Consider the following 26,922-nt stretch of genomic DNA (forward strand, 5'->3'; position numbering starts at 1 on the left):
ACTGCATTTATTAACACTGGTTCCTTTTTCCAAATCTTACAGAAACTCAACACTGAAAACTTTAAAAATAAAAATCATTGCAGTTTTTAGGGATGGTCGTGATTTAATCTGGATTTTGGATTTCTTCAAACAGCAACCATGTGCAATCATACACAAACTGTTTGTTTTTTGTTTTAAAATATTCAAAAATTCATGAATTGTGCCATGACAAGGACTGGTTATTATTATATACACAGGGATTCTCAGGAAAGATAATTATTTTTTGATATATGGGGTTTGGGCCACATTTAATAAAGCATTTTTGCACCACAAACATATACAGAACTAATCAAACATATACTCAGCAAGACCTATGAGAACATTCTGCCACTACTACAAGAATCATTTCTAAATGTTCTATGAAGAAAAGTCACACAAACTTGCAGTAACAAATACCATCAATCCTGTATTCATAATGTGTTATTGATACATTTATATAACATGTCTTTATAAAGCATATGTAACATATTATAATGCCTGCAGCCAAACACACTATAAACCCTGTCCAGCATAAAGCAGTTAGTGAATGAGTACAAGTACATGCAGTACAGGTACTGCACCAGAGGCTGTGCTATACTGCATTAAGACTTTCAGTTCTACAATGTTCTTTTAATATTATTGCATATTATAATGCCTTGTGTGACCTGATATTATTCAAACTGCATGGGGTAGAATCTTGCCCGTGGTGTTATGTTACACACTGACCAGGCATAACATTATGACCACTGACAGGTGAAGTGAATAACACTGATTATCTCTTCATCACGGCACCTGTTAGTGGGTGGGATATATTAAGGCAGCAAGTGAACATTTTATCCTCAGAGTTGATGTTAGAAGCAGGAAAAATGGGTGAGCGTGAGGATTAGAGCGAGTTTGACAAGGGCCAAATTGTGATGGCTAGATAAATGGGTTAGAGCATCTCCAAAACTGCAGCTCTTGTGGGGTGAGTATCTGTCAAAAGTGGTCCAAGAAAGGAACAGTGGTAAACCGGAGACAGGGTCATGGGCGGCCAAGGCTCATTGATGCACATGGGGAGCGAAGGCTGGCCCGTGTGGTCCGATCCAACAGACGAGCTACTGTAGCTCAAATTGCTGAAGAAGTTCATGCTGGTTCTGATAGAAAGGTGTCAGAATACACAGAGCATCACAGTTGCAGGGCTGTTTTGGCAGCATAAGGGGGACCAACACAATATTAGGAAGGTGGTCATAATGTTATGCCTAATTGGTGTATATTAAATGTCAGCCTGTCTTTTTCCCCAACAGTCACAGTATTTTGTGGCACAAGCTCCTTATCAAAGGAGCCGGCCATGTTTTCATTTGTACACAGTAAAGCTGGGGGTGAAGTAAAAGGCTCATGGGGCATATCTATCACATAAATGCTAAGATGAATGTCAATAAGAAAGCCCAAATCCAAGTGCTGTTTTCTCAGGCTGACTATAACATTGGCTTTATTGCACTGCTTCATCAATTCACTTTTATTAACTACTGATTTGCAGCTATACAGACTGATACTGGGCATCATAAGATGTTACATATACATTATACTATGTCATTGTATCATTATGAATATAGGATTCATTGGATGTTCTTCAAAAACCTGATAGAAACACACAGGTAAATAAGTTAATTAGCAGATCCTGTCCTGGAATGGTGTTGTACCACGTTCCAGATCTTTAGTTTACATAATCAACTCTAAACTAGGTTTGTATATTAGTGGCAACGTTAGGAGTTAAAAGAGTCAGTTTCCTATCAGGGAGATGAAAATCAACACAGTCGTAACTAAAGCCAGGAGGAGAGAAAGTAAGAAAAGTTAGAAAACTGCTTCGGTTATTTCTGTCCTTTAAGGCCCTATCACTCCTTTACACCTCAGACCAGAGCGGGGGAAATGATGTCACGTGTGAAGCTGCGAGTGCTGTGCGGCGGCTCTAGTCCCGTCCCCGGTGACCGGCGCCGTGTCTGCGGTGTCGCCGGCGCTCGTGGTGATATCTGTGGTGTTGCCGGCGGTAACGGTGAGATCTTCGGGCTGGTGAATGAGTCAAAAAGAAGAGATTATCAGGACAGAGATCAAATTTTCATTCTGATGGTTTTTCTCCTGACAGACTCACAGACCGAGTATTTCCTTATTTTCAAATTCCTATAAATCTGGAAAGGTGAGGGCTCGCATGTGACATGAGAAACCAGCAACCTCCTTATGATTAGGCGATAACATTGAGATTAGAATAAATGTATGTTTAAAATGATATGTAAAAGCTGTTTGCTGGTGCAGACCCCTACCCTGACCGATTAGAGCTGACAGACTATCATGCGTCCCTTCTGACTCAACTCACAATCTCTGACCACGTCTTTTCACCTGCCAGACGGGTCTTACAGAGAGCAGCATCGTGTACGGAGAGTCAAACACTGCTATCTGTGGTGTCTACTCTCTCATGCAGGCGTCTTCACCAAGGGCGAATTGCAGCAGCAATGTGGAAGCACAGTTATGATTTGAACTTTGAGCTGTTATGTTCTTGTAAGGAATGTTTCAACTGTTCAGGTGTAACTACTAGACGTACAACCGCGTATTTGGAACCTACCTGAGATCTTTCATTATTGTCTATGTGCAGACATGAGTTCTCAGATTACTCACATTTGGTGCAGACGATCCTGGGTCTCTCCCAGGTTCCGTTGGGTCGGCAGCGCACCACTGGAATGTGTTTTTGGAAGAAGCCGTCTTCACACTGGTAACGGACCACCGAGTGAATATCATAGTGCGCCCGTCTTCGACCCACCAGGTACGAGTTTTCAACCTCAGGAGGAGTGCCACACATAACTGATAATACAGGAATAAACATTAATTAACAGTCACTCATAACCTGACCATTAAAGCAGGGTAAAACATATGTTTTATAAAATAACACCTCTAATAGCTACAATAGCTATGCAGTTTATTTAATATACTGTGCACCTTTGGATAAAAAGTACTAAACATCCTGAATATATATATATATAAAAAAATCCCCCAACCTTTTTTGCACCACGGACCGGTTTCATATAAGATATAATTTCACGGCTCGATGGGGGCAGGAGGATTTAAAATAAAATTATATGATGAGCATAATAAAAACACAAAGTTTGCTAAAGAAATCTAAAAGTAATTCACACTTGTTTTCATAAATGGACTAAGGCTAAAATGACTGACAATCAGCCTGTAATGGAGATCCTCACTGAGTTCATGAAGCAGTTGGTTCAATAAGAGAGTGAATTCATGCACGCGATCAATAACCACTTACATTCCCAGTCAGAAAACATACAAGGTAACTGTATGGTTTTCACTTTCTAATCAATAACCACTTCATAAAGATCATGTAAAAATGCTGAAAAATTTTCATTACCAAGTGAATCTGCTGAGAACAGTTTTACAGCGAGAATCTAAAAGCAATTTGTTAAAAAAACACACTGTTCCATCCTAGTGCGGCTCTGTAATGAGAACCCAGTTCAGTGTGATCAGACGATGGCTCACCTGTGCCCTTCTTGCAAATGTAGGGCAGGTTGTAGTTACAGGGCACATCGTTCCACTTGCCGTCCTCTCGAGAGATCATCACCACGCAGTCCTCTCCACCGGCAAAGAAATTATCCGGCTGACTCTCCTTCCAGTTCTCATAAACCTATTTCAGTACAGAGATATAGATTCACACTGCAGGAGATTGGGCATTAAATAATCTAAATAATCAAACTGAGAGACTTACTGGTCAGAGAAACTAGTCAAAGTGACTAATAAGAAATGTGACTTAAGTAATTTACCAGAACAATACAGCATGTCAAGAGACACCAGACTCATTAGATATAATGATTCATGAGCGACCATACTGTGATTAATCATAATAACTGAGAATAGATCAGACTCCATACAGTCAGTGTAACCTAACAACCAACATAAATTAGTGGTGAAATCAGACTCTAATATTCAGACTGTCTGGACAGTGTAACAGAACAAACTGAATTCTGGCAAGTTCAGGTAACTTAACCGAGTAGCAAAGTGAGTCAGGCAGTCAGGAGTTCAAACAGTACAGAACAATACAAGCTCTGACCAGTAAGAGTAAATCAGTGAAGATAAAAAGGCTGTGACTGGAATAAATCAGACTCTCTTGTTATATCTTGCTCAGACTCATATTGGTCATAAACATTTAGGAGAAAGTCAGATTTTGATTGGTTTAGATTAGTCAGGAAAAACTGGTCGTTAATGATGGGAATCAACCCTTATTGGTTATAAGTCAGTATAATCTAGACTTGCAGTTTAGAGAGAATAAGAACTCAGACTCTTAATAATTAAAATCAGTTCCATTAATGGCAGCCTTGCTCAGGGGTCCAACAGTGACAACTCAGCAGTGGTGGGACTTATACCATAGTTTAGTACACTAAACAATGAGCTAAGTAAGAATACTAAGACAGATTGATTCAGAAGAAATCAGACCACTAGTTTGTGTTTGTCTCTTACTGGTAAGAATAAGTCAGAAGTAATCTATTTGGTTAAAATGAGTCAGGGTAGCTCAGACACACTGACTAGAGAGACTCTAAACAGTCCGGTTAGTTAATGACTTATGTGAGATCAGATTTCTAATAATGACTCCTAAATGAATCTTTACTATAGAACAGTGCATTACATAATTATTGGAACATTATTCAGTAGCTATAATGAATGAATAATTGATTGTAATTGAATGATTGTAAATAAACACACCAGATCCACGTTGTCAGTCCACTGAAAGTCATCCTCCACCGTTCTGTCATTCAGTCCAATCCACACATTCTCATGACCCAGACCTGCCAGATAAGAAAAGGTGATGGATTACTATTTCTACTATGTAAGTCTAATTCATTCCAATTATTCTCCTGGCCACCCAAGGAGGATGGAGGTTCCTGCTTAGTCTGGTTCCACTTAAGGTTTTTTCCTGTAATTTAAGGGAGTTTTTCCTTGCCACTCTCACCCTTGGTTTGCTCAACAGGGGTTTTTGGTCTGTCCGTCCTGGATTCTTTAAAGTTGCTTTGAGTGCTATACAAATAAATTTGACTTCAACTAACTTCAAAATCACCAGTAGAGAGATTTCCATGAGCAGTGGTATGAACGACCAGTAGAGAGATTTCCATGAGCAGTGGTATGAACGACCAGTAGAGAGATTTCCATGAGTAGTGGTATGGACAACTGACTCACCATTAAGAAAATCCTGCTCCATAGTGGAAGTGACACTGGTCAGGTGACTGCTGAGCTCTCTACACTCCTTCTCAGCGTCTTCCCAAGTGTGTCGGCGAGTAAAGAGCCTGTAGCAGTGACCGTGAAACTTCTTCCAGCTGTGGTCACATCCTTCAGTGTCTACAAATTAACAAACAGAGAAAAGGTGCAGAGTTGTGACATCAGCAGACTGCTGACTGGTACAGAATATGCTACTGTGTATTGATTTCAGGCATCGATTTTGATTTTGAAATGCCTGACTCATCACCTCACAAGATTTGATAACGCCCGGATTGTGTTTCCAGCAGCATTTATTAATATCTGACTCATGTTAGAGTTTGAGCTATAAATCTTCCAGCGAATGTGCTGACATGGATCTGTGTTCGGTTGGGCTAATGTGATTTAGTTTGACAAAACCACTATGTTTAGCTAACTGAAATGCCCTCTTGTATGTGTTCACTTTAACAGAGTTCTGAAATGTTTAGCCAATCATGTTTAAATGTAGACAACAGATCAGACACATCACAGAGCATTGCTGTGGATTTAAACTGTTGCGCCACCTGTATTTTACTACGTCACTATAAAAAGTTTATGGAGATGATAAAACTTAATAAGCCAGCGCCCTCGGAAGTGAAGTTCATCAAAGAAGTGCAGTGACTCCCTCTGATCTGCACGTCCTTGTTATCACCATTACATCATCTGTATCCGCCGCTGCAGCCGCTGCATTATTAGAATTCATAAATCATCATTACTGTGTGTATGTGCGTGCGCCTGGGTGAGTGTTTGGACTCGGAGGAGGACGGGGTGAGTGGTAGCGCTGGGGTGAAGCTGTTGAGATTAATAGCGGCTTCGGCTGAAGGGAGAGGAGATGAATGTCATGCGGATCACAGAGTCACGCAGCCCTGTAACAGACACCGCCCCGGCGAGCATGTCACACGAACGCTGTGCCACAGATGAGCACAGTACAATACAGCTATAATGCATTCGAATTAAGGCCCTACTTAATTCACGGCCATGAAAATCATATTCATATTTCCCGTGTAATATGCAATTTGCTGTGAAATTCAAGATGTAAGGTTTGTGTTTAGCAATTTAAAATTTTTCATTCTGTAGAATTCAAATGCCAATTCTAGGAATGCAACTCAGGTAACTGAGTTTGACACTGTTGCTGGTTTACATTCAACTATTAAGGTGAGCTGTTACGCTGGCGGCAAAGAAGACCCCTGTCATATGAATACCAATAAGTTTTGAATGATTTCTTTAATAGATGAAAAGTCCACATATTTTCTGCAATGTAGTTCCGGTTGAGTAGCTGGTGAAGTTTCCCAGCACTCTTTTGTTTCTTTTTGAATGTCCTTCAAAGAAACGCATTAAATAATTCTCTTACCTTTCTCACACATGTCTCCGGAGTAGCTGGGCAGACACAGGCAGATGAAGGAGTCCACCTTATCAATGCAGGTTCCTCCATTCTCACATGGGTTAGACAGACAGTCATCTACATCTACAAATAAACAGTGGGGGTGTTAGTCTGCTTGGAACCGTATCGTCGATTGAGTACATCCATCCATCCATCCATCCATCCATCCATCCATCCATCTATGACTGTAGATGGTGATGCAGCGTATATGGAATGGATTTGCTTTGATGCTTCATTGCCTGGACAGCTTGTAATCATTGGGGTAACAATAACTTGAATTATACATTACAGCGGCAGTTTACATATGTTTATGTAAATATAAGGGTGGTGGTCCATCACCTAAAGATTAAAATAGATATAGAATATGTAGAATAGAACAGAATAGAATTCAACCAACAAAAATGTCTGTTTTTTGTTTTATTGCAGTTACTGGTCATTTTGGTGTGACATGTAACCAATGTATTTAAACTCTTTAAAAGTCACCATGATATTTTATCTATTCCTTTTGATATCTGCATCTGAAAATCGAATCCACCTTAGATCTTTGATACATACCACAGAGCATGGTGGGATGATAATTGCTTAATTGTACCCTGCAGTACAGAGTGTCTAAAGGCATCTGCACTCGTTTCTCACCTCATTTATTCAGGTTCTATCTTCAATTTGTCATCTGTCTGTAGCTCTAATGTAGGGTGACTCAGAATTTAGGCTGCTTTAGCTGGTTTAGTGTCAGGTTTAAGACTGAACAAACACAGCTGGTCAGTATTTGGCGGATAGACTGACTTAACCTAAACTGCCATGATATTATTCATGCAGAACGTTGATTGGTGGTCACAGTCTTTGATTTATTTTTTATTTTGTATTTGGTTTGGATTCATGTTTGTGTGCATGTAAGTGAACACCCGACACCGCACAGTTAATCTGAGGTCTTGCTGTCTTAGGTTTCTAATATAATGTGACAGCACTGCTTGCTTCAGTAAACATTTGGCTATGCTGCTCACACACACACACACTGACAGTCTAATTCCAGCGATGAAATGCTCTTAGGAAAATCGTACCTGCTTCTCTAATCTCTTCCTTCACGGGGGAGACGTTTCGTATTTAGAGAGCTTATCTATAGCAGCGCTCAGAGACTCACAAATAATAGCTAATAATCAACACTATGGTCTGGCTGACGTAGAACTGCTTGCTCAGTGGACTGAGAGGGACGCTGAAGACCGCTTTGCTTAATCTGAGCTCATTTACTGTGGTGCCTCAGCAAAACTGCCTGAACAATTAGTGCAACACAGCACGACTCTTTTATCAAGAGACCACTGATGCACTAATAAAAGAAACACAATGCTTACAGGGTAAAGAGTTATTTTTAGGTTTGAATAATAAGTTGTATTGACTGTTGTTACCCTGCGTTCACACTAATATTGCTAATGAATGAACTCTTGTAGGCGTGTGGGCAGACTGATCAAAATGCTCTTTGCAAAAAAGTACACAGTCTGCTGTATAATTATATCTCACTACTGTGTTACATTTATTTTAAATGATTTATTAGTGGTTTTAGTTGTATCAAATACCACTGAATGGGAGCTAAAGATGAAAAAAGCTGGAGCTTTGAGGGGATAATGCTGGTTTATTCGATTTCAGTAACCACTAACTGGGACTTGTTGGTTTTGTGTGCCATGATTTGAATCAAATTGAACAACATTTGAAGGTTGGACTCAAATTTTCTCAAAGTTTCATGTCTGTCCCTGAATTGTAGCCTCATGTCATGTTTACTAAAATCATATGAGTAATAGAAATAATATAAAAGAACATTGACATTCAAATGCTTCACCAGCCGTGACACCATATACGGAAAGGTCCGGGTCCTTTCTATGTGGAGTTTGCATGTTCTCCCTGTGTCTGTGTGGGCTTCCTTCAGGAGCTCTGGTTTCCTCCCACAGTACAGTACAAAGACGTTCAAGTGAGGTAAACTGGTGATTCAAAATTGTCCATGACTGTGTTTGATATTAAAGACTTGAACTGACCAGTAACTACCTGTCCTGTCATAAATGTAACCAAAGTGTGTAAAACTTGCTGTTCAAATAAATAAAGAATCAAAAATTCTCAATATATTGACTTTTTATCTTCATGCAATAACCATAAAAATTTTTAAATCCGATATCCAACAATCTCAGCAGGAATAGTTTAAGCCCCCTTATCTGAATTGCTTTAATGAGTAGTGCTACACTCCACTGCTCTCACTGCTTTTCTTATAGACACGCCACCATTTACCCAAGATTTAAAAGCACACTGTTCCTTTGGTTCTGATTGGCAGCAGCCCATGAGGTGCTATAAATCTGACTTTATACTCTGTGTTTCTGGGAAGCCAGTGTGTTGGTGGGCCTTTTAAAATCAGACCTGGATTGAAAGGACTCGTAAATTATTGCTGCACGGTGGCGTTTGTAGTGATTACAATGTGGCCGAAAAAAAAAAAAAACTCCAAAAGCTCCTTTTTATATCTGTTAATTCCTGTCATCAGTTCAGTGCAGCAGAGGCCAAATGATCAGCAACTAAAGCATTTGATTTGTATGAACCAAAAGTGTGTTCTGGTAATATTTTGTATTTAGTGTTTATTATTGCAATAAAACTCTAAAGTATGACTTAAATCAGCTATAACACGACTTTAATGTAACAAAAGATTATTACACTTTTCAAACCATGATAAATATGTAAAGTATTCTTATATGAGTGCATTTTTCTGCATTATTTGCTTCACAAAGACTGACTGTCTGGCTTGGCATTCACTTTATAATTAAAGCATCTCCAGGCAAAATACTAGGACACTTTAAACAAGCGTACAGAAGGCTATTATGCGACATATTCATGCAGGAGAAAGAGCAACTGCCAACGTAATTGCCTTGAAACTGTGCTGGGGAATAATGAACTCAAACTGTATCCAGGTATTCATTTTAGCTGCAAGTTTTAGCTTTAATTAAATTGGCTCTTTAGGCTAAAATGTCAGTTGAGACAAAGAAATGTGGGTGTTGTACATTTTAACTCATCCTACATCTGTTTGCTTTCTTAAAACCCAAATCTTCCCATTAAGCAGTGACGGTTATTTTTACTGGTACTTACTGTATATGTCCATTAACTTCAGTTAAAGTCAAAGGTTTACATACAGTCAAGTTGCTTAGAAATAGCTTCTGACATTCCTGAATTGTAAACGTCTATAATCCAGTTTGTGGGATATGTTCGGATCATCCAACCTTTTCCCAGTTTAATGCTTGTGGCTCAGTCTGATGGGTGCAGTCAAACTAGCCCTGTTTATGTGGGTTCAGAAGCTCATTCTCGGGCTTCACATTTTAACAAAGGTTTGGGGTCAGTCTACGTGCTTTATTGTGCCATCACAAACACTGGCCTTATTCTATATCATCTTCACTGGTTTCCTGTATTCACTTTAATACAATGATGCTTGAGTACAAAGCCACAAACGGACAAACCGTGACCTACCTTTTAAAAAATCTAATCCTCTACCTTTACTTTTTGTTCTAGAGTTTTAGCAGATTAGACTGTTGTGTGTTTGTACTCGAGTAAAGAAATGTTTCCTGAGGATGCACTTCTGTAGGGCGCTGTGGATAAGAGTGTCTGCTTAATGCGGTAAATGTAAAATGTAAATGTATCTCAGTCTAGAGATGTTTTAGATGTTTCTAGATGTTTGGAATATTTTGTGACTCCTGGATGAATCCAGAAGCCCATGGAGAAGCCTTGGCAGAAAGGGAACTAGTATAATTATCACTTTTTCAAGTTTTGTCTATTATTAACTAATGACTCTCATTTAATGGTTCAGTCCATCAGCCTTATCAATATTTTTCTTGATTCTGCAAAGCGATCGGCAAATTGTTGAACAGTTCACACACATCGATTTTTGACCCTCTAGCAAACGCCGATTTGCCTCCGAGCTGCCACATCTAGCGGTGACCTGTCGGCGAGCAAATATCATGTAGTGTGAACTAAGCATTAGAAATGGCTTTCTAACCCCTTCCAAACTGATATTTCAACACCTTTTTTCACTTCGTTTCTCTGGAATTGTGTAAGATCAAAGCAATGTGTTGGTTAACTTTGTTCCTTTAATAAATTAAGTTTTAAAAAGCATCCTCCCATTTATACCATGCGGTTTTCAACCACAGCATTAAGTCTACACTTTTCATCTGCTTATCAAACACACAGCACTGTGAGGTCCTTCATTCAACTTCTTGCTGAGGATCTGTCAGGGGCTCATGGGAAGCCGGAGTGCCCCGGAGCTAGCTCAAGCAAGCTGCTTCCTCCAGAGAGAGGGCGAAGTCGCTCTTCCTCTGCGAGCTGCTGCTACAAATCAGTGCGCCATGAAAAACCTAATGGGGAAGCTTGTCACAACATTTCAACCTTACAGCCCCCTCATCACCAGCACATCCAAACTTCCTCCACCTCCGTGCTCCTCACACCAACCTGTCAGGAGGGAGGCTTTCTGTACCGTCATGTTCAAAACAACCTGAACGTGCCGGCGGCCTCGCTGCCTTCTGTCTTTCCTCTGTCAGTCTCGGGGATCGAGGGGAGCCCGAGCACCAGGTGGCACGTATACAGCGTCTCGCTCTTCAGAACGGCCTGGACCTCCGCCAAGCACATCGCTAAAGCTAAGATCCTGTCACCACGGCTAATTCTTACTGCTGCAGGGAGAAACTTTATGAGCTTTAACACACAGAGCAAGACCTCGGTGTACAGGACCCTATAAAAACTTCAGTTCTATCTTTACATTCGTCCTGCTCTCAAATGTAACAGGTCACGAGTAAAATATATCGGGTTATGATTTGGAACCAGGAGGAAGCTGGTAATAAAGTGAAACAGGTTTAATACTTGTATAATGATGGAGAACAAATGCTAACTCTCTCAAACAGCTACAGAAATCATTTCTTTCCCTGACAGGTTCTGCCCAACTTGGCTCGGCTCTGCTACCGGTCAGCTGGGCTCCCTCCAGCAGGCACAACTGGCTTCCAGTCTGCTGGGTGGGAAAGACCGGACCAATAAGGGGTGGGGTTATCAACACTGTGTAAGGACCTTGGTTGCCCAGGGCACCTGTATGGAAAGTGGAGGAGCACGGGATCGGGGCGTGGCTTTCCGTAAGCGACAGTGCAAACCTCACACGCAAATCCACAGAAGTATGGGTGAATAAGAAGGGATTGGTGGACTGTGCACATGTCGGAGGGAGTGTGTGAGACAACTATACACCCCCCTTGGACTCCGTCGGGGTCCCCAGCAGCGGATTGGCTATGCTAAACTGGCAGAAAAAAATTAAATTGTTCGCTAGACGAATGAACCACTGTGTAACAGCTGGCGTGTGAAAATAAAAACGTAATACAACCTACTGAATTCATTATGAAGTTAAGCTGCTGCGTTTGAGTTGTTTATGCCACGTAACAGCTGACAGTTTGTCACAAACAAGTGGCATCTGGAATATGTCTTCCCGGTGTTTTAGAAGGACAGGTCAGCGTAGGAGTGGGTCGTTTGAGACCGCCAAGAGTGCCAAGGTCATTTTCCATTCCCTCAGCCTTACAATGTTTCTACTCCTCATGAATATTGATCCACTTGTGCATTATGCAAACAGGCTGGATGAGGTGAAACAGCACAGCTGCTGCAGATCCACAGACAGAGAATCCAGCTTCAGCTCTGTTTCATCATTCACTCGCAGGGTTTGACTTTTGGTGTGAATCACTAAAGTTAGATGGAATTTACTGTCATACGTGACCGGAAGTATGTGGACACCTGAATATCACATTGAAAACCATGATCCTGTCTGCTGCAGGATTTCCAGTAGTTTTTTTTCTATTCATTTATGCATTTTCTCCCTTTTTCTCCAGATTTAGCATAGCCAATTAGTCTTCTGCCGCTGGTGATCCCGATTGTGTTCGAGGAGGGTATATTTGCCAGCTCCACACCACTTACGACACATGCCTAATCCCTAACCCTTCCTTTTTCGCCTGTGCCTCGGTGGATTCGCACAGGCGCCTTTGGCCAATTTTGTCTGCTGCAGGCACTGCCAATTGTGCTTGCTAGATGCCGACCTGTCAACCAAGATTCGAACCTGGTGACAGAGATACAAAAAGGAGACTGGGTGAAACATATCTAATATACACAGATCAGGCATGACATTATGACCACCTTCCTAATATTGTGTTGGTCCCCCTTTTGCTGCCAAAACAGCCCTGACCCATTGAGGCATGGACTCCACTAGACCCCTGAAGGTGTGCTGTGGTATCTGGCACCAAGATGTCAGCAGCAGATCCTTTAACTTCTGTAAGTTGCCAGGTGGGGCCTCCATGGATCTGACTTGTTTGTCCAGCACATCCCACATATGCTCGACTGGACCAAGATCTGGGGAATTTGGAGGTCAAATCAACACCTCAAACTCATTGTTGTGCTCCTCAAACCGTTCCTGAACCATTTTAGCTTTGTGGCAGGGCGCATCATCCTGCTGAGAGAGGCCACAGCCATCAGGGAATAGCGTTTCCATGAAAGGGTGAACATGGTCTGCAACAATGCTTAGGTACTGTAGGTGGTACGTGTCAAAATAACACCCACACGGATGGCAGGACCCAAGGTTGAACATATCGAGTCCTTTTGTACCATCACAGAAACAAACGAGTCTAATTACGCTGGGCGATTCATTTCTGATCAGACCACGAGGTCATTTTCAAACAGATTGCATCTCACAACATAATGACCAATCGAGTCATCCCATTATCATAAACCTGACCCAGATGAATAAAAGCGTTAGAATGATTAGATTCACCCCAGAGGGCAGAGGAACACATTAACAATACCATACCCTGACCTATTAACCTTAGCCCTGCCATCTTTATGATGGACTACTTGACCCTGGACCATGTACCACCCTGTGCAGTCACCCCCTTCTGTACAGCAGCTGAGACCTGCACACCAGCTCACTTTCGTTATAAATTTGTTAACAATTAAGCCACGTCTCATTGCCTGTAATTTGCCAGCGTGATTGGAAAGCTCTCAGCATCTCCAGCAGCACTAACACCTCACGCTGACTCACTCGCTGCATTTATATCACTTAGGATGAGCTGCAAAAAACACGGCTATGAAAATAAGACAGAGAAGCTCATGTGTATAGATTTCTCTCCCATATCTGCTGTAGTTCAGAGTAAATTGCGACGGCCATCGTTTCGACAGAGCTCATAAGCTAAAGCGGAGGCTGTAAACGTTCGGGATCGGCGATGCAAATGCTGCTGATTTATTTTCTCTGCTGCAGGGGTTCGGACTGAGCTGTAAATATGTGCAGCAATGAGCCGCTAAAATGCAGCTTCCCTACCGAGCTAAAAGTGCCAGGATGTAAAAGAATGGAGAAGCGCACCCTAATGAAGGTGATTATATTGTGGTTGAGAACTGTGTGAGATGCTGTGTGTAAAAACCCAGTTCACACATTTACATAACCGTGGAGTGTGTGAGGGATGTTTAGCTAGCCTGCGCAGTTTTTATCTTATTAACTTTTTACTAGTTCTTCTAGTTTTCGCACCAGTTACTCTGACTATAACTCCTTTATCCTGATTAAGGTCACAGTGGGTAGCAGCTGCACCCCTGCATCACTGACTGTGCTGTTTTTCTTTAAAATAGATGTTTGTCTGTCACAGTGCTGATGATGATTCCTTTTGGCTGCTCCTGTTGAGAACCACCACATCAGATGATTCATCTGCATATTTGATTTGGCACTATTTACTTATTCCTGGGTCCAGCACTAGGGTGCACTGATATGTGTCCCTATAACAGCTAGGTTCATGTAATTTCATGCACCTTCTGTTTTTCTGAGCCCAGCCCGGGATTTAAACCCCTGGAGCTCAGGCACTTCAGTTTTAAGCAGAGTGGCTTTACCATCACGCCACACGAGGTATTTTATAGTACTCGCACCAAAACATCTAGATTGTGGTTAGGTTGGGATTTCCTAGGCCTTTAATTTCAAAACTTTTCAGCCTCTTACCTGTGAGCTTACTTTTGTATTTTGGATAATTTTCTTGGTGCATAACTACATTACACTCCACATTCAGCTCACAGACAGAATGACTTACACTGTTTTCAATTTTTTTTTAAATAAAGACACCATCACACTCCTTTCACTGTATTACACTGTTAGAACAAGATCCTCCAGTGAAAGCCTTGTTGTCCTAAGTTGTACATTTTAATTCACCTGTCTAAACAACATTATGGTTGGTATTAATTAATTCTGGCTGCCTAACTACCTGTTGGGGGTTCATGGCCTGTCCCTTCTTGGACCACTATCGGTGGGTACTCACCCAGGGGGAGTAAACATCCCTTGTTGTTTCAGAGATACTTCAACTTAGTTAGGGTGACCATATTTTGGGGAGGGGGTTAATTTCATGGCATTGAACTTGAACTTCATGTTATTGAACTTTAATACATATACAGCTAGTTTTTAACAAGACAACTAACAAATGCATTTATGGTCAGATAATCGTATTCCTTTACATTCAGTGTTCAGCCCTAAACAATAATAACAACAAATTTAAAACAGTTGTCACTTATAAATAAAAATCTATTTTATTTAATTAGTTTGATGTGTTGCGCAATTGTAACTATAATATAATTTACTTTTATTTAAATGCAAACAAATACTCTGGGGAAAAATCATTCATCCATACTGTTCAAATACTTTATTTAAGTAAATTTAATTCATGCCAATCAGTGTTTAATTGTGTTTTAGTGTGTGGTGTGGTGTACAGTATATGGGGGGTTGCATTACATGTCAGTGCAGGCAGCATTTTTGTGCCTTAGGCTTTTATTTCCTGTATAATGTTGCACATGTACAGCCTGTAGGAATGGCTTCCGGCCACATGCCTAAAGGAATATTACGTATTATCTATGCAGCATTGATTTTACATGCAATCTCTACATTAACTTGCAACACGCTCATACTCACCAATCTCACAGCTCTCTCCTGTGTAGCCCTGCGGACAGAAACACTGGAAGCCCTCGCCATATGGGAGACACGTTCCTCCATGCAAGCAACTGCATCTGTCAAGGACTGTGAGCGCACACACACACACACACACAGACATCGAGTCATTAGCACTAGCAACTTCCATATTGCTCTGTCACAGTCTACTGCTCATTAGAACGTTGGCAGGTTCACAGCGATGTGACCCAGCGGTACCGTCCAGCTCACTCCAATCTTATCTAAAGGAAAAGAGGAGGAAGTGCAGCTTGTTATTCGTATTTTGCTTCCACATCTCTGTGGATAATTTTTAATAAAGCTGAGCTTTACTGGTGAGAGGTCAGCACACAGCATGTTCCTCACTGGTACCTGCGATAGAGCCACAGACAGCACACGACTTCTGGAAGGTTCTCTTCAGTTCATGTTCTGCATAGGCATTTCTGAGAATTTTGTTGCGTCGAAGCGAATTACCCAGCAACTGCTCTGTGCCCATTTTAATTCTTCACACACACACTGACGTAAACTCACAACAAACTCTTAAACAGGAACTAATAGCTAATAGGAACTAAGAATAAATCCTATTTGGGGACAATGGAAGCCTAGCGGAAGGTTGGGGACTTAAGCAAGGTCCTTAACCCTCTCGTCTCCAGGGGAACCATACAATGGCGGACCCTACGCTCTGAACCCAGCTTCCAAATCATTGTACTGTAAACGTGCTTGTACCTATGACAAATAAAGGCATTCCATCTGCCCTAGATTATATTATTATATTATACTTAGTGCCCTACTAAATTTCCGTATTTTGACTAATGTGTTCACAGTATTGGTTGGGAGTTTTCCAAACTCAGTCACCTGAGTCATGTTTTTAGCTGCATTAGACTTCAAAATCTTGGACATTTTGACTAAGCGATTGCTAAGTGAATTGCCGTAGGATTGCTAGGACACCTCATAGTGCAAATTAACCAGTAAATGTGAGGCACGTGCACCCTATACAAATGAAGAATGTTGAATCCTTAAACACAAACCTTACATTTAGAATTTCACAGCAAATTGCGTATTACACGTGAAGCGGCTAATTTCACAGTCCGTGACGTGATTTTCATGGCAGTGAATTATATTTATATATTATATTTATTAACCTTTTCATTAAACGTTGCTCTTTTTTTGTAGCCAGTCAGTCGCATCTTTACAAGCCGTAAATAGCAACAATTAGATGACTCAATGTCATTGTGCAGATCAACATGTTTAGAGGAGCTTGGAGGATGCTGACATCTGAATGAATGAAGAGACGTGAAAACCAGCTCTCTTAGCCAGACAGCAGCACCAATCAGCTTTTACTTGTGGCATTGCTGTGGGTCAAACCAAACAGCTTGAAGGACCAGACCTTGCGGTGCACCACACAGGAGTCATTAACATCCTCATTACCACAGACTGCACCAACAGTTCCTCCTCGCCCTGTGTTATTTATTGAAAATGAATAGCTGCTTGCCACTTAGTGAATGCAGAGTTATTATCTCTGCATCCCACACACACATACACACACCTGAGATGGCAGCAGCTGAGTTCTAACAGCACTCACTAGAGCTTCTAATGGGTTTCCAGAGACAGGGTTCAGAACATCGCTCTGTCTAATGCATCACTGTCCTGAACGTGCTCCGCGTCTGACCTGTGCCGTGACAAACTTGTTTCAACAACGTTTACTGTAACTGCGCTCAGATGAGCTCAGATACTCCTTCATGGTGAGAACGGAAAAAAAGGTAAGAGGGTAGAAGGCTTGTTTCAGATCAACCAGCTTTAGATGACGAGTCACTGAACCAGAGAGAATAAAGCGTTTCTCTCTGTGAGCTGGTGTTGACACACAACAAAGCCAAAAGTATGTGGACACCCTCCTTAATCATAGCTTTTAAAGGTTAAAGCCACAACTAATGCTAAAAAAATTGCACCGCTTTACAAACTGACCAGACCATTTTGGTGCACTTGGGTTCTTCATCACCATAGTAACTGCACTAAAAAAGTAAAAAGACAGCATAAGAGCTTTGATTCTGTCGTCCCTCTGCGACAACCCCCTTCCCCCATTCCCCCCTTCCTGTCATCCTCAATCCCGACAGATCCCACACATTCTTCCAACTGCCTCCCAGTCTCAATTACGAGTCCCTCCACACTTTAAGTGGCAATCGGCGCCCCCAGCTTTAATTGGCTCGTTAGGTGTTTTTACCACGGACGCTAATGAGCCTGACTCCTTCAATCAGATCGCTGGCACCATGGTCCTAATTATTCGCCAGCCAAGAATTTACATAATGCCAGTGTTTGGCTTGGTCTCGTGTTTGGATAATTGTTTAGCGCTGAGTGAGAGGGATGCTAGGCTTCAGACTCGGCGGGTGAACGCAATGCTAGAAATCAATTTTGTGCCACTGCATGGATGAGAGGTATGTGTTCAACAATGCGGTTAATAATGCGTTATGAACATTACACAGGGTCTATTTGTAGATTTCGAGGCTCCACATGACAGTCAATACAGAAACAGATGATCACGATTATGACTGAAGTCCTACTGCTGCAGAGACAAACAGTACAGAAAATAATATAAAGGCAGAAAAAATGGCTTTATGTGCTGCTGGAATTATTGTACTGTAGATGTAACTTTCTTTCCCTTTTTTTTTATCATTTCTTTAATTTGACTTTTTAAACACTTGGTCAGGGTTGCAGAGGGTCTGGCAACTCCTGAATAGACACTAGACCCTAAACAAGCAGTTATACAGTATATATGGATTCTGTAAGTATTCCGCTTGATGCTGCTTTGTTAAGAATTTGATTTTAAATAGATATAATTGTCTATAATAGAATTGTCTTTTTTACCTGACAATCTACACTTGAAGTGAAAACATATTTTAAAAAAGTATTTACACCCATTTGGCAGCCCATTTAGGTAGATAGACAGAAAAACAGCGAATGTACAGTGTGCAAATTGTGCATCTGACATAATAATAATAGGAGCAGTAGTGTATCTATTCTTATAAACAATATATACAGATATAGAAGTAAAATATATAAGTAAAGATAAATATATTGTTATAGATATAAATATATACATTATACAATAAATTGGTTATAGGTGTAAGTATAGGAGTAATAACATACATTGTTTTATACATAGGTATATATAAGGATAAATATTAAATATACAAATATAATATCAGATTTAGGTATGCATGAGTATAATAGAGTAATATACATATAATAATAATAATACATAGATACTAATAATATAGATTATAACTGATAGATACATATAGGTATAAATATAAGAATGAAAAATATTAAAGAGGAATATACAGGCTTGGAGTTTAACGTCCCCGCCGTCATGTTATCTATTCGACAGCAGTTAGAGCTGCATGTTTGCTTGGAGACTTCTCTACAAACTTTGCATACCTGGATTTGAGTGGTTTATCCCAGTCTTCATGTCAGATTCACAAGGACTCAGATTGAGATGGTAAGAGTCTGTGAACTGCCATCAATAGGTCATCATGAGCCATCATCTTAACAGGTGTTTGATGGAATCCCCACAGCATGACGCTGCCACCACCATGTTTGAGCAAACATAATGCTTGCTGTTACTCTTAAAGAGTTTCATTTAATCTTTTCCTCATGTTGAGTCCTTTCCATGCAATGTAGTTGACTCCACTTGGGCTGTCATATGCCTCTTACTCAAAAGTGGCCACTTTATGTAGTGCTGCAGAGATGGTTGCCCATCCAACAGGTTCTCTCATCTCTGCACAGGCCTTTTGAAGCTTTTAGAGTGACTGCCGGGTTCTTTCTTTCCTCCCCGTCCAAGGACCTTCTCACTCGTATGCCCAATTTGGACAGATGGCCAACTTCAGGAGGGTTTAAAGTGATGCCAAGCTTTTTCCATTTCACAATTATAGACTTATCCACTGTGCACATTTTTAAGAGCCACAGCAAAGGTTTTTTTGTTTTTGTTTTTTAATCATTTTGACTATAAAACATGTTTTCATGGTCATTATGGGTGAATAAATGTAGATTTATGGGTGAAAATGGTAATTTAAAAAGCCAACAAAGAAATCCACAACAAAAGTATGCAAAAAGGGGTCAGAGGGTTTGAATTCTTTCTCAATCCACAATGTATGTGTGTGTGTAGCTCAGTTTTTCTGCATGAGTGCATGACTACTTGAATAATATGCTCACTGTCAAAATCAGATGCTCAGATAATAACTGTATTATCAGTGTTCACGGAGAGAAGCAACAGAATTAAAGTGGACACCTGTGAGAGGTTTGTTTTCTGAAGCTGACATCAACGAGGCTTTAAGAGGAAAAATACGGAGGGGCGGCTGAGACACAATGACAACAGACAGAATAAGTCAGTACGAGCTCCATCCCCCATCTCGAAAGACAGTGTTGACTAAAGTGTGATGTAACACACAAGGTCAAGGCGAGTCCTATAAACAGATCTGACAGTTAGTAGTGAGAGAGTCTGACCCTCCTCAGCCTTTCTGTAATGCAGCCAGACTAAGAATCAATCAGCAAGGACACAAAACCACATTCCTGTTACCCTTCCAACTGCCCCCTCACAACAAAATGCAACAAACTCCAGCGCACACCACAGGTGGATAAAGCAGCAAAAGTGTCACTTCAGTTGATGGTACTGTTAACTGCTTCAATTATTCACAATCAAGGTCAGAGGTACAAACACATGAGAGGTATTTCAGCGTGGGAGTTTAATGATTTCAGCAACTCTTCACTTCTCTGTCCAAAAATCTGTTCAACTTTAATGGTTATAAAGAAGATCATTAATAATTTTGTGTTTTTCCTAAAAAATATTTAATTAAAAAAAATAAATAAATGTATTTAAATTAGGGCTGTCAAACGATAATTTTTTTTAATCGCGATTAATCTCAGAATTTCATATAGTTAATCGCGATTAATCGCATTTTTTTAAAAAAGAAGAAGAAAACAAGGATTTTTAAGTGAAATGTTACAGTTAAAATGGTGAACACATTTTATGCTAAATGTACTGATGTTAAAAACTGCTGGGACAAGAGAAAACTGTAATTCACTCACATACTAGGCAGAAATACTATCCAGCAGAGACCCCTGACTTCGTATATATGTCAGATTGTAGGTTAGAATTTCTCCAAATATTGTAGATCAGCGGTGCTTTAGGTGGGATAAGGTGTAGTTATTGTAACAGACTTTTCTGTGCTTGTATCGTGACATTTGATGGACGTTTCTACACGAATTGAGTGTGTTTTGACCCCTTGGGGCTTCCATAGTTCATGGACTAGCATGCTTGGCTAACGCGATGACTCCAGCTGTCCGGTACCGTAACAGAAAAAGTAATAAAAGTTTTCTGCTCCCGACAACTTGTGAATATACTGTGTATTTATTTCTTTATTAAGCAAGTGCATCACTACACGCTCGGTTACATTATGATAACAAACCGCAAATGAAAAACGCTGGTAAGTCTCAACATGAACTACGGATGACTCGCAGGGCCAAATAGAATTTGCGTTAACGGCACTATTTTTTTAAATCGCGTTAAATTGAGATTGCGTTAATGCGTTATTATCGCGTTAACTTCGACAGCCCTAATTTCAATGTGTTTAAAATAATTATCTTGTGGTTTATAACATTCTTTATTTTTTTCTTTTAAACTTTGTGGCATTTAGCCTCCTAATCTCTCAATAGATATTATGATTGACTAGAGATGTTGACTTCAGTGTCTATTCAAAATAGGACTACTGAGACACAAACTTAACAAAGGAAGAGTCGGCCACTCAGGTGGTGCAGCGGTAAAACACATGCTAGAACATCACAGCTGGGATCTCGAATAAATCTTATCGAGTCTCTCCATACACAGTGCTGATCCGCATTGCAATTGTGAAGTAGGTGACAAAATGCATACGGCCGCATGTGTTTGGGGGGAAGGGGGGGGGGGGGGGGGGGGGTTTGTTGGATTAGCTTCGATCTCCTTAATCAGAGCCGGGGTCGGCATTAGTGGAGAGGAACCATGACGCAATCGGGCAATTGGACGCACTAAAGTCAGGAGAAAAAAGGGAAAAAATGCATAAATAAATATATATTAAAAAACAAAACATAGGCAAAGCCTAAAGAGCTCTTAAGAAGGCTTAAGAGAGAATAATACATTTTAAAATTAGTAAATCAAAAAAAATAAACAAACTGTCTCCACTAAAGCTAAGAGAAAACTGGTCTGAATGGTCAGACGAAATCCTCTGTATGTTTCCAACTTTGTTACAACTGTTTAAACTCCTGTTCCAGCGTGACTGTGTACAATGTGATGTACATAAAGACTTGTTCTGATAGGTTTAAAGTTTAGTGTGTAGAAATTGGCTGTCAAAGAGCACTCATCTCAACCCCACTGAACAGTTGTGGGATGAACTGGAATGCCGATTACGAGTCAGGACTAGACACATTCCAAAATCTCCAACAATGGAGATTGTTAGATTACTGTTCATGGATTTAAAACTTTTTTCAGCGGTTCGAATCTCAGCTCTGCCATCCGTCAGGCTGGGCACCTACACGACCAACGATTGGCTTGTTGTTTAAGGGAGGCTGCTTGAGGGAGTTCCTCATAACTGATAAAATAACGACATCTGCTGGCTGATTGATGGCACCTGCACAGAGACGAGGGATAATGAAGATCAGAGTCTGACTCTCTGTACATAAAGCTGTTCGACATATGAACTCGCCTCGTGCAGGTGAAAAGAGGGGGGGGTGGCGTGTGTCAGCCATGGCTCTCCTCAGTCAACATCAGTAGAGAGGAAGCGTAATGTAATCGAGTCGAGGGATAGAAGATATGAATAGATTGGAAGAAAAATTAGGGGAAAAGTGCCAAAAAAACAACAACCCAGAACTAATAGCATACAGACTATTTGGATTGCATTCCCAATCAATAAGACAGCTCCACATTTAGCACAGAAGCAGTAACATCGGCTCGCGTCTCTTCAGCATGCAGTACATGTCATACAAGGGTAATGAGTGTATACACTGACTATAGCAGCAGCATTAATTATCTTTGATCTTTTTAACACATCATGTTAAAGGCTTTTGTTCTTGCTGTTTTACAAGCTGGCGTGGACGACCTGACAATTCATCATTTGGGCTTTAAAACACTGAAGGCGTGGGTCTGCTAAAATAGATAACGATAGCTGTTTGCTAATTGAAGATTTCAAAGAGTTTCGCCACTTTAAACAGAAGCTCATTTGGCTCAATTAGGGCCTCTTGTGAGCATATGCATGTTTAGTAAGCACCATGTTAATGTAAAAACCAGAGTTCAAACAGAATCCAGGAGTGCTTTATCAGCTGCCTTACCAACAGTAATTATACTGGAACTAATGACACATTTTTTTGTCTTTGGGTTTTTGATGCATTTTGCCCAGCTGCACACAAGTGCCAGTTGACAGCTGACAGTTACCGATGCCCCATCAATGCTGATGGCTTTTTCTGCTGTTTTCTGAGAGGTGACACAAGTAGGCAGATGTTCTGAAATTGGAGTGTAGAAGAAATATGTGATGCAGCTTCTCAACTGTCAGATATAATGATGCTGGTGAGATGCTGTTTGGCAAATCTGCGCTGGTTGTCAACGTCTCGGAGAGAGATTTGATACTTAAGTGATGGTACATGCTGATGCATAATTAGAGCTGCCCTAAACAAATCTTTCAGATAACGAAAATAGAGTTGTGCTTTTAACAGACAGATACAGGAGAAAGTTTGTGAACCATCTGGAATCACCTGGATGTTTGCATTAATTACTCATAATTTATGGCCTGTGACAGACAAGAACATTCTGTCTAAATTATTAACCAACAAACAACTGCACGTCTATCTAACACACTGCTTAATGATCCACATTTTAATGTATGTTTCATGTGGCTGATAATCAATCTTGCACCAAAACAGTTCTCTTTAGGTCAGGCCACATATTGTTAGTAATTTTCTAGTGTGCTTTAAGTCATTATCTGATCTATTAGGCTTCATGTGATGAAAAGCAATCTTGATGTTTTCTCTCTGTAACTGCAAGCAGTCATTGTTATGATGCTTCACCATGTGCTCAATCATCCTTCAAAGCTGAGATTTTGCATCCTGTTTGCTACAATCCTTTCTTGAACTCAGTCAGAGTCCTCCTGTTACAGTGTGAATTGATTGGAAAGACTATTGGATAGTCTGGAAAGAAACACATACGGGTTTATAAGGGCTCATGCACTGTCTGGATGAAAGCCAAGTGAAAGGAACTGCCCATGGGTCACTCACTCACCCACTCACTCAACCGCTTATCCAGTTAGGGTCGCCAGGGGGGTTGGAGCCTATCCCAGCTTTTCAATGGGCGCAAGGCACACAGTAACACCCTGGACGGGGCGCCAGTCCATCGCAGGGCAGACACACGTACACACACACACATGTGGGACTGTGGGAGAAAACCGGAGCTCCCAGAGAAAACACACGCAGACATGGGGAGAACATGCAAACTCCACACAGAAAGGACCCGGACCGGCCCGTCTGGAGATCGAACCCATGACCTTCTTGCTGTGAGGCGACAGTGCTACCCACCGAGCCACCGTGCTGCCCTTGCCTGTGGGTCTCCATGGTCAAACTGTGTCAAGGCATAGATCAGGATGTGGATATAAAACCATATCGGTGGCTTTGAGTCTTCCTAGGTACCCAGTGACTTTAATAATCTTGAAAAGCAAGAAACTTAAAAGCATCAAAACCTTCTTAGAGTTGGCCGACTGGTCAAAATAGGCATCTGGGGAAAAAGGCTTTGGTCAAAATGGTAGGTAAGAATCTGACAGTCACTCTCAATCCTGTGCAAAGATAGAAGAACATGTTGGAGGGAAAACCATCTTAGCAGCATTTCTTCAGTCGAGCCTTTAAAGCAAAGTAATATAAGACAGACGCCTCTGCTGAGTAACAGGCAGGATCAAGAACCAAGCAATACGACTGACACAAACAGGTAGGTCAGTAAAGGGGTCTGTGTATGTCTGTAAATAAACTAATCTATTCTTTAAATGAAGGTAAAAGAACAATGTAAAGAAGCAGACGTACCTTCAGCATCATGTGACCCATTGTACCGGATGGCCTCTGGATTGCCAGGGTCGATCTCAGGGTTGCCAAGCAACAGGCTGTCAAAGACAGATAGCCGGTCCTCATCACCGGCCGTGGTAGAGACTCCTGGTCTTTCTGTCATGTTTGAAGGTGATGCAGTAGAAGTTTTAGGGTTCAATGTGGTCTGGATTTTATCTTCGGTCTCAGAGTTAGTTGTAACTTTTAGGTTGACCGTGGTTGATGTTTCCGTTTCCTGTTCAGGTCGTCTTGGTCTGTTTCTGCGTTTGTATTGGATCTCACCACGAGCCTCCATGGCTGTGATGTCCTCCACGTGTTGAGTAGTAGTGTCTGTGTTATCTACAGTGCTGGGAGAGGTACTAGTACTAAACAGGACGCCTGGGACTATCTCTGTCGTGAGTGGTTTAGTGGTACTGTCCACTAGATCAATCTCCCCCAAGGAGCTACCCTCTCCCTCTGGCCTCCGGTCCTTCTTAAATTTACCCTCCTGGACTGAAGCCATCTCCTTCTCTTCATCTTCCTCTCGGAGTGGAACCACAGAAGGTTCAGGGTTCCTCTCACCCTCAGTCTCCAGGTTAGATGTTGTCTCATCCTGATGAGAAACCTCAATAACCTCAGTCCAGTCTCCCGTTGTGGCCGTATTTAGATTTGTACTTTGTCCAGTAGTCGTGACTGGGACTGTTGAGGAAGATTTTGTGCTGGTGGGCTGAGGAGAGACGGTTGATTTAGATCCAGTGAATGAAAATTTGGTGAACCATGTACGCTTCCACCATGACGTGGATCCTGCAAAGAGACAAGACAAGAACAATCAGCATTAGTTACAATGCGCTAGCTGGAACTTGTGCATATGGTGAATATTGACAATGCAATGGGAAGGAATTTGACATGTTTAAATAATTAAAAAATATTATTCTGTTCACTTGTTGAAATGCAGCAGCTTCGAGGAGAGCCCCACCCTGATCACATTATCCCCCGTCTCTGTGCAGGCGCCATCAATCAGCAAGCAGAGGTCGTATTTGCATCAGTTATGAGGAATCCCCTCCGGTACCCTCCCTGCGAATGAGCCAGTCGGTGTTTGTGTAGGCGCCCAGCCTGCTGGTAGCAGTTCGATATGAATAAGTTACCATATATACACACTATATGGACAAAAGCATTGGGACAGTCCTACTAATGGGATGTCCAACAAGCTCATGGACAGGCGCCCATATGTACTGTATATTTTTAACCATGTAGTGTACAGTTTGGTCATTTCTTGTATAGAAAACCTTCAATAAACTTTTTTTTGGACAAATGATCTCTCACAAAGAAGGTACTGGATTAGTAATCGAAAGGTCGCTGGTTCAAGCCCCACCACTTCCAGGTTGCCACTGCTGGGCCCTTAAACAAGGTCCTTTACCTTCAAGTGCTTAGACAATATATTCTGGATAAAAGCATTTGCTTAATGCTACATTTTGACCTGAACAGTAAATATTTATACTATTACCACAAACCCTGTGTGTGTTATAATACAGTTCATCAAAAGTAAAATTCATTTATTCTCCCTAGAAAAGTTTTAATAAGAAATTTGTCTTGTTTCAAATGGGTGGGAAAGGAAATGAGATCACTGAGTGTTGCTGTGCACGTTTCAAAGCAGAAATAAAACGCATTTAAAGCACGCACGCACGCATAAATAAATCATCCACGTTGTTTGGTTTTACAATCACTCATGTTTGTACGGCTTTGTGTGCCACGTCTCAGCTCTCCGGCGATTCTCTGAGGAGTTGCTGGGGAGACCGACTTGTGAAATATCTGCCAGACAGTTTCATCATGTGATCGCTTGTCACGTCCCTCGTCTTTATTTATTTATCCCACACAGCAGGCAGTGCCGTGTATCTGCTTCATGTTTTTCTGTGTGGAAACACAGTGAGTCGATGTATCCACGTCTCTACACTCCATAGTACCAAACACGGCTCTGATATTTCAACCAGGTTTATTTTTTAATGCTTTTTTTGTGTTTTATTTTTCATATTTATATATAAATATACAGTACATACTGTCTAAGCAAGTAAGGGTTCAATTTTCATTCCAGCACTTAAATGATTTATTCTCCTATTAAGCACTAGCATCACCACAACCTGCTTCAATTAGCAAACGCGTAAATGAAACATGCACTACAGGTAAATGAGACGCCCCCACCAGCCCGCACTCT

The 26,922-nt window shown here is 41.1% G+C and overlaps 1 protein-coding gene across 2 annotated transcripts in view; it reads right to left on the reverse strand.

Moving 5' to 3' along the window:
• Positions 1–1,187: 1,187 nt before the first annotated feature.
• ncana (neurocan a) overlaps positions 1,188–26,922 on the reverse strand; it is a 57,332-nt gene continuing 31,597 nt past the window's right edge. The window contains exons 8-15 of one of the 2 annotated variants that reach the window (XM_062987538.1): positions 24,717–25,517; positions 15,624–15,728; positions 6,632–6,745; positions 5,227–5,385; positions 4,756–4,838; positions 3,538–3,682; positions 2,665–2,847; positions 1,188–2,061 (exon numbers count right to left, since the gene is read on the reverse strand). In XM_062987538.1, the coding sequence (XP_062843608.1) occupies positions 1,964–2,061; positions 2,665–2,847; positions 3,538–3,682; positions 4,756–4,838; positions 5,227–5,385; positions 6,632–6,745; positions 15,624–15,728; positions 24,717–25,517 (1,688 nt within the window). In that variant the 3' untranslated portion in view covers positions 1,188–1,963. Of the gene's footprint in view, positions 2,062–2,664; positions 2,848–3,537; positions 3,683–4,755; positions 4,839–5,226; positions 5,386–6,631; positions 6,746–15,405; positions 15,542–15,623; positions 15,729–24,716; positions 25,518–26,922 lie in introns of those variants that run through there. The other variant, XM_062987539.1, reaches the window with a different exon arrangement.

This window comes from Trichomycterus rosablanca, chromosome 25 (genome assembly GCF_030014385.1).
Source record: "Trichomycterus rosablanca isolate fTriRos1 chromosome 25, fTriRos1.hap1, whole genome shotgun sequence".
Lineage (NCBI taxonomy): Eukaryota > Metazoa > Chordata > Actinopteri > Siluriformes > Trichomycteridae > Trichomycterus > Trichomycterus rosablanca.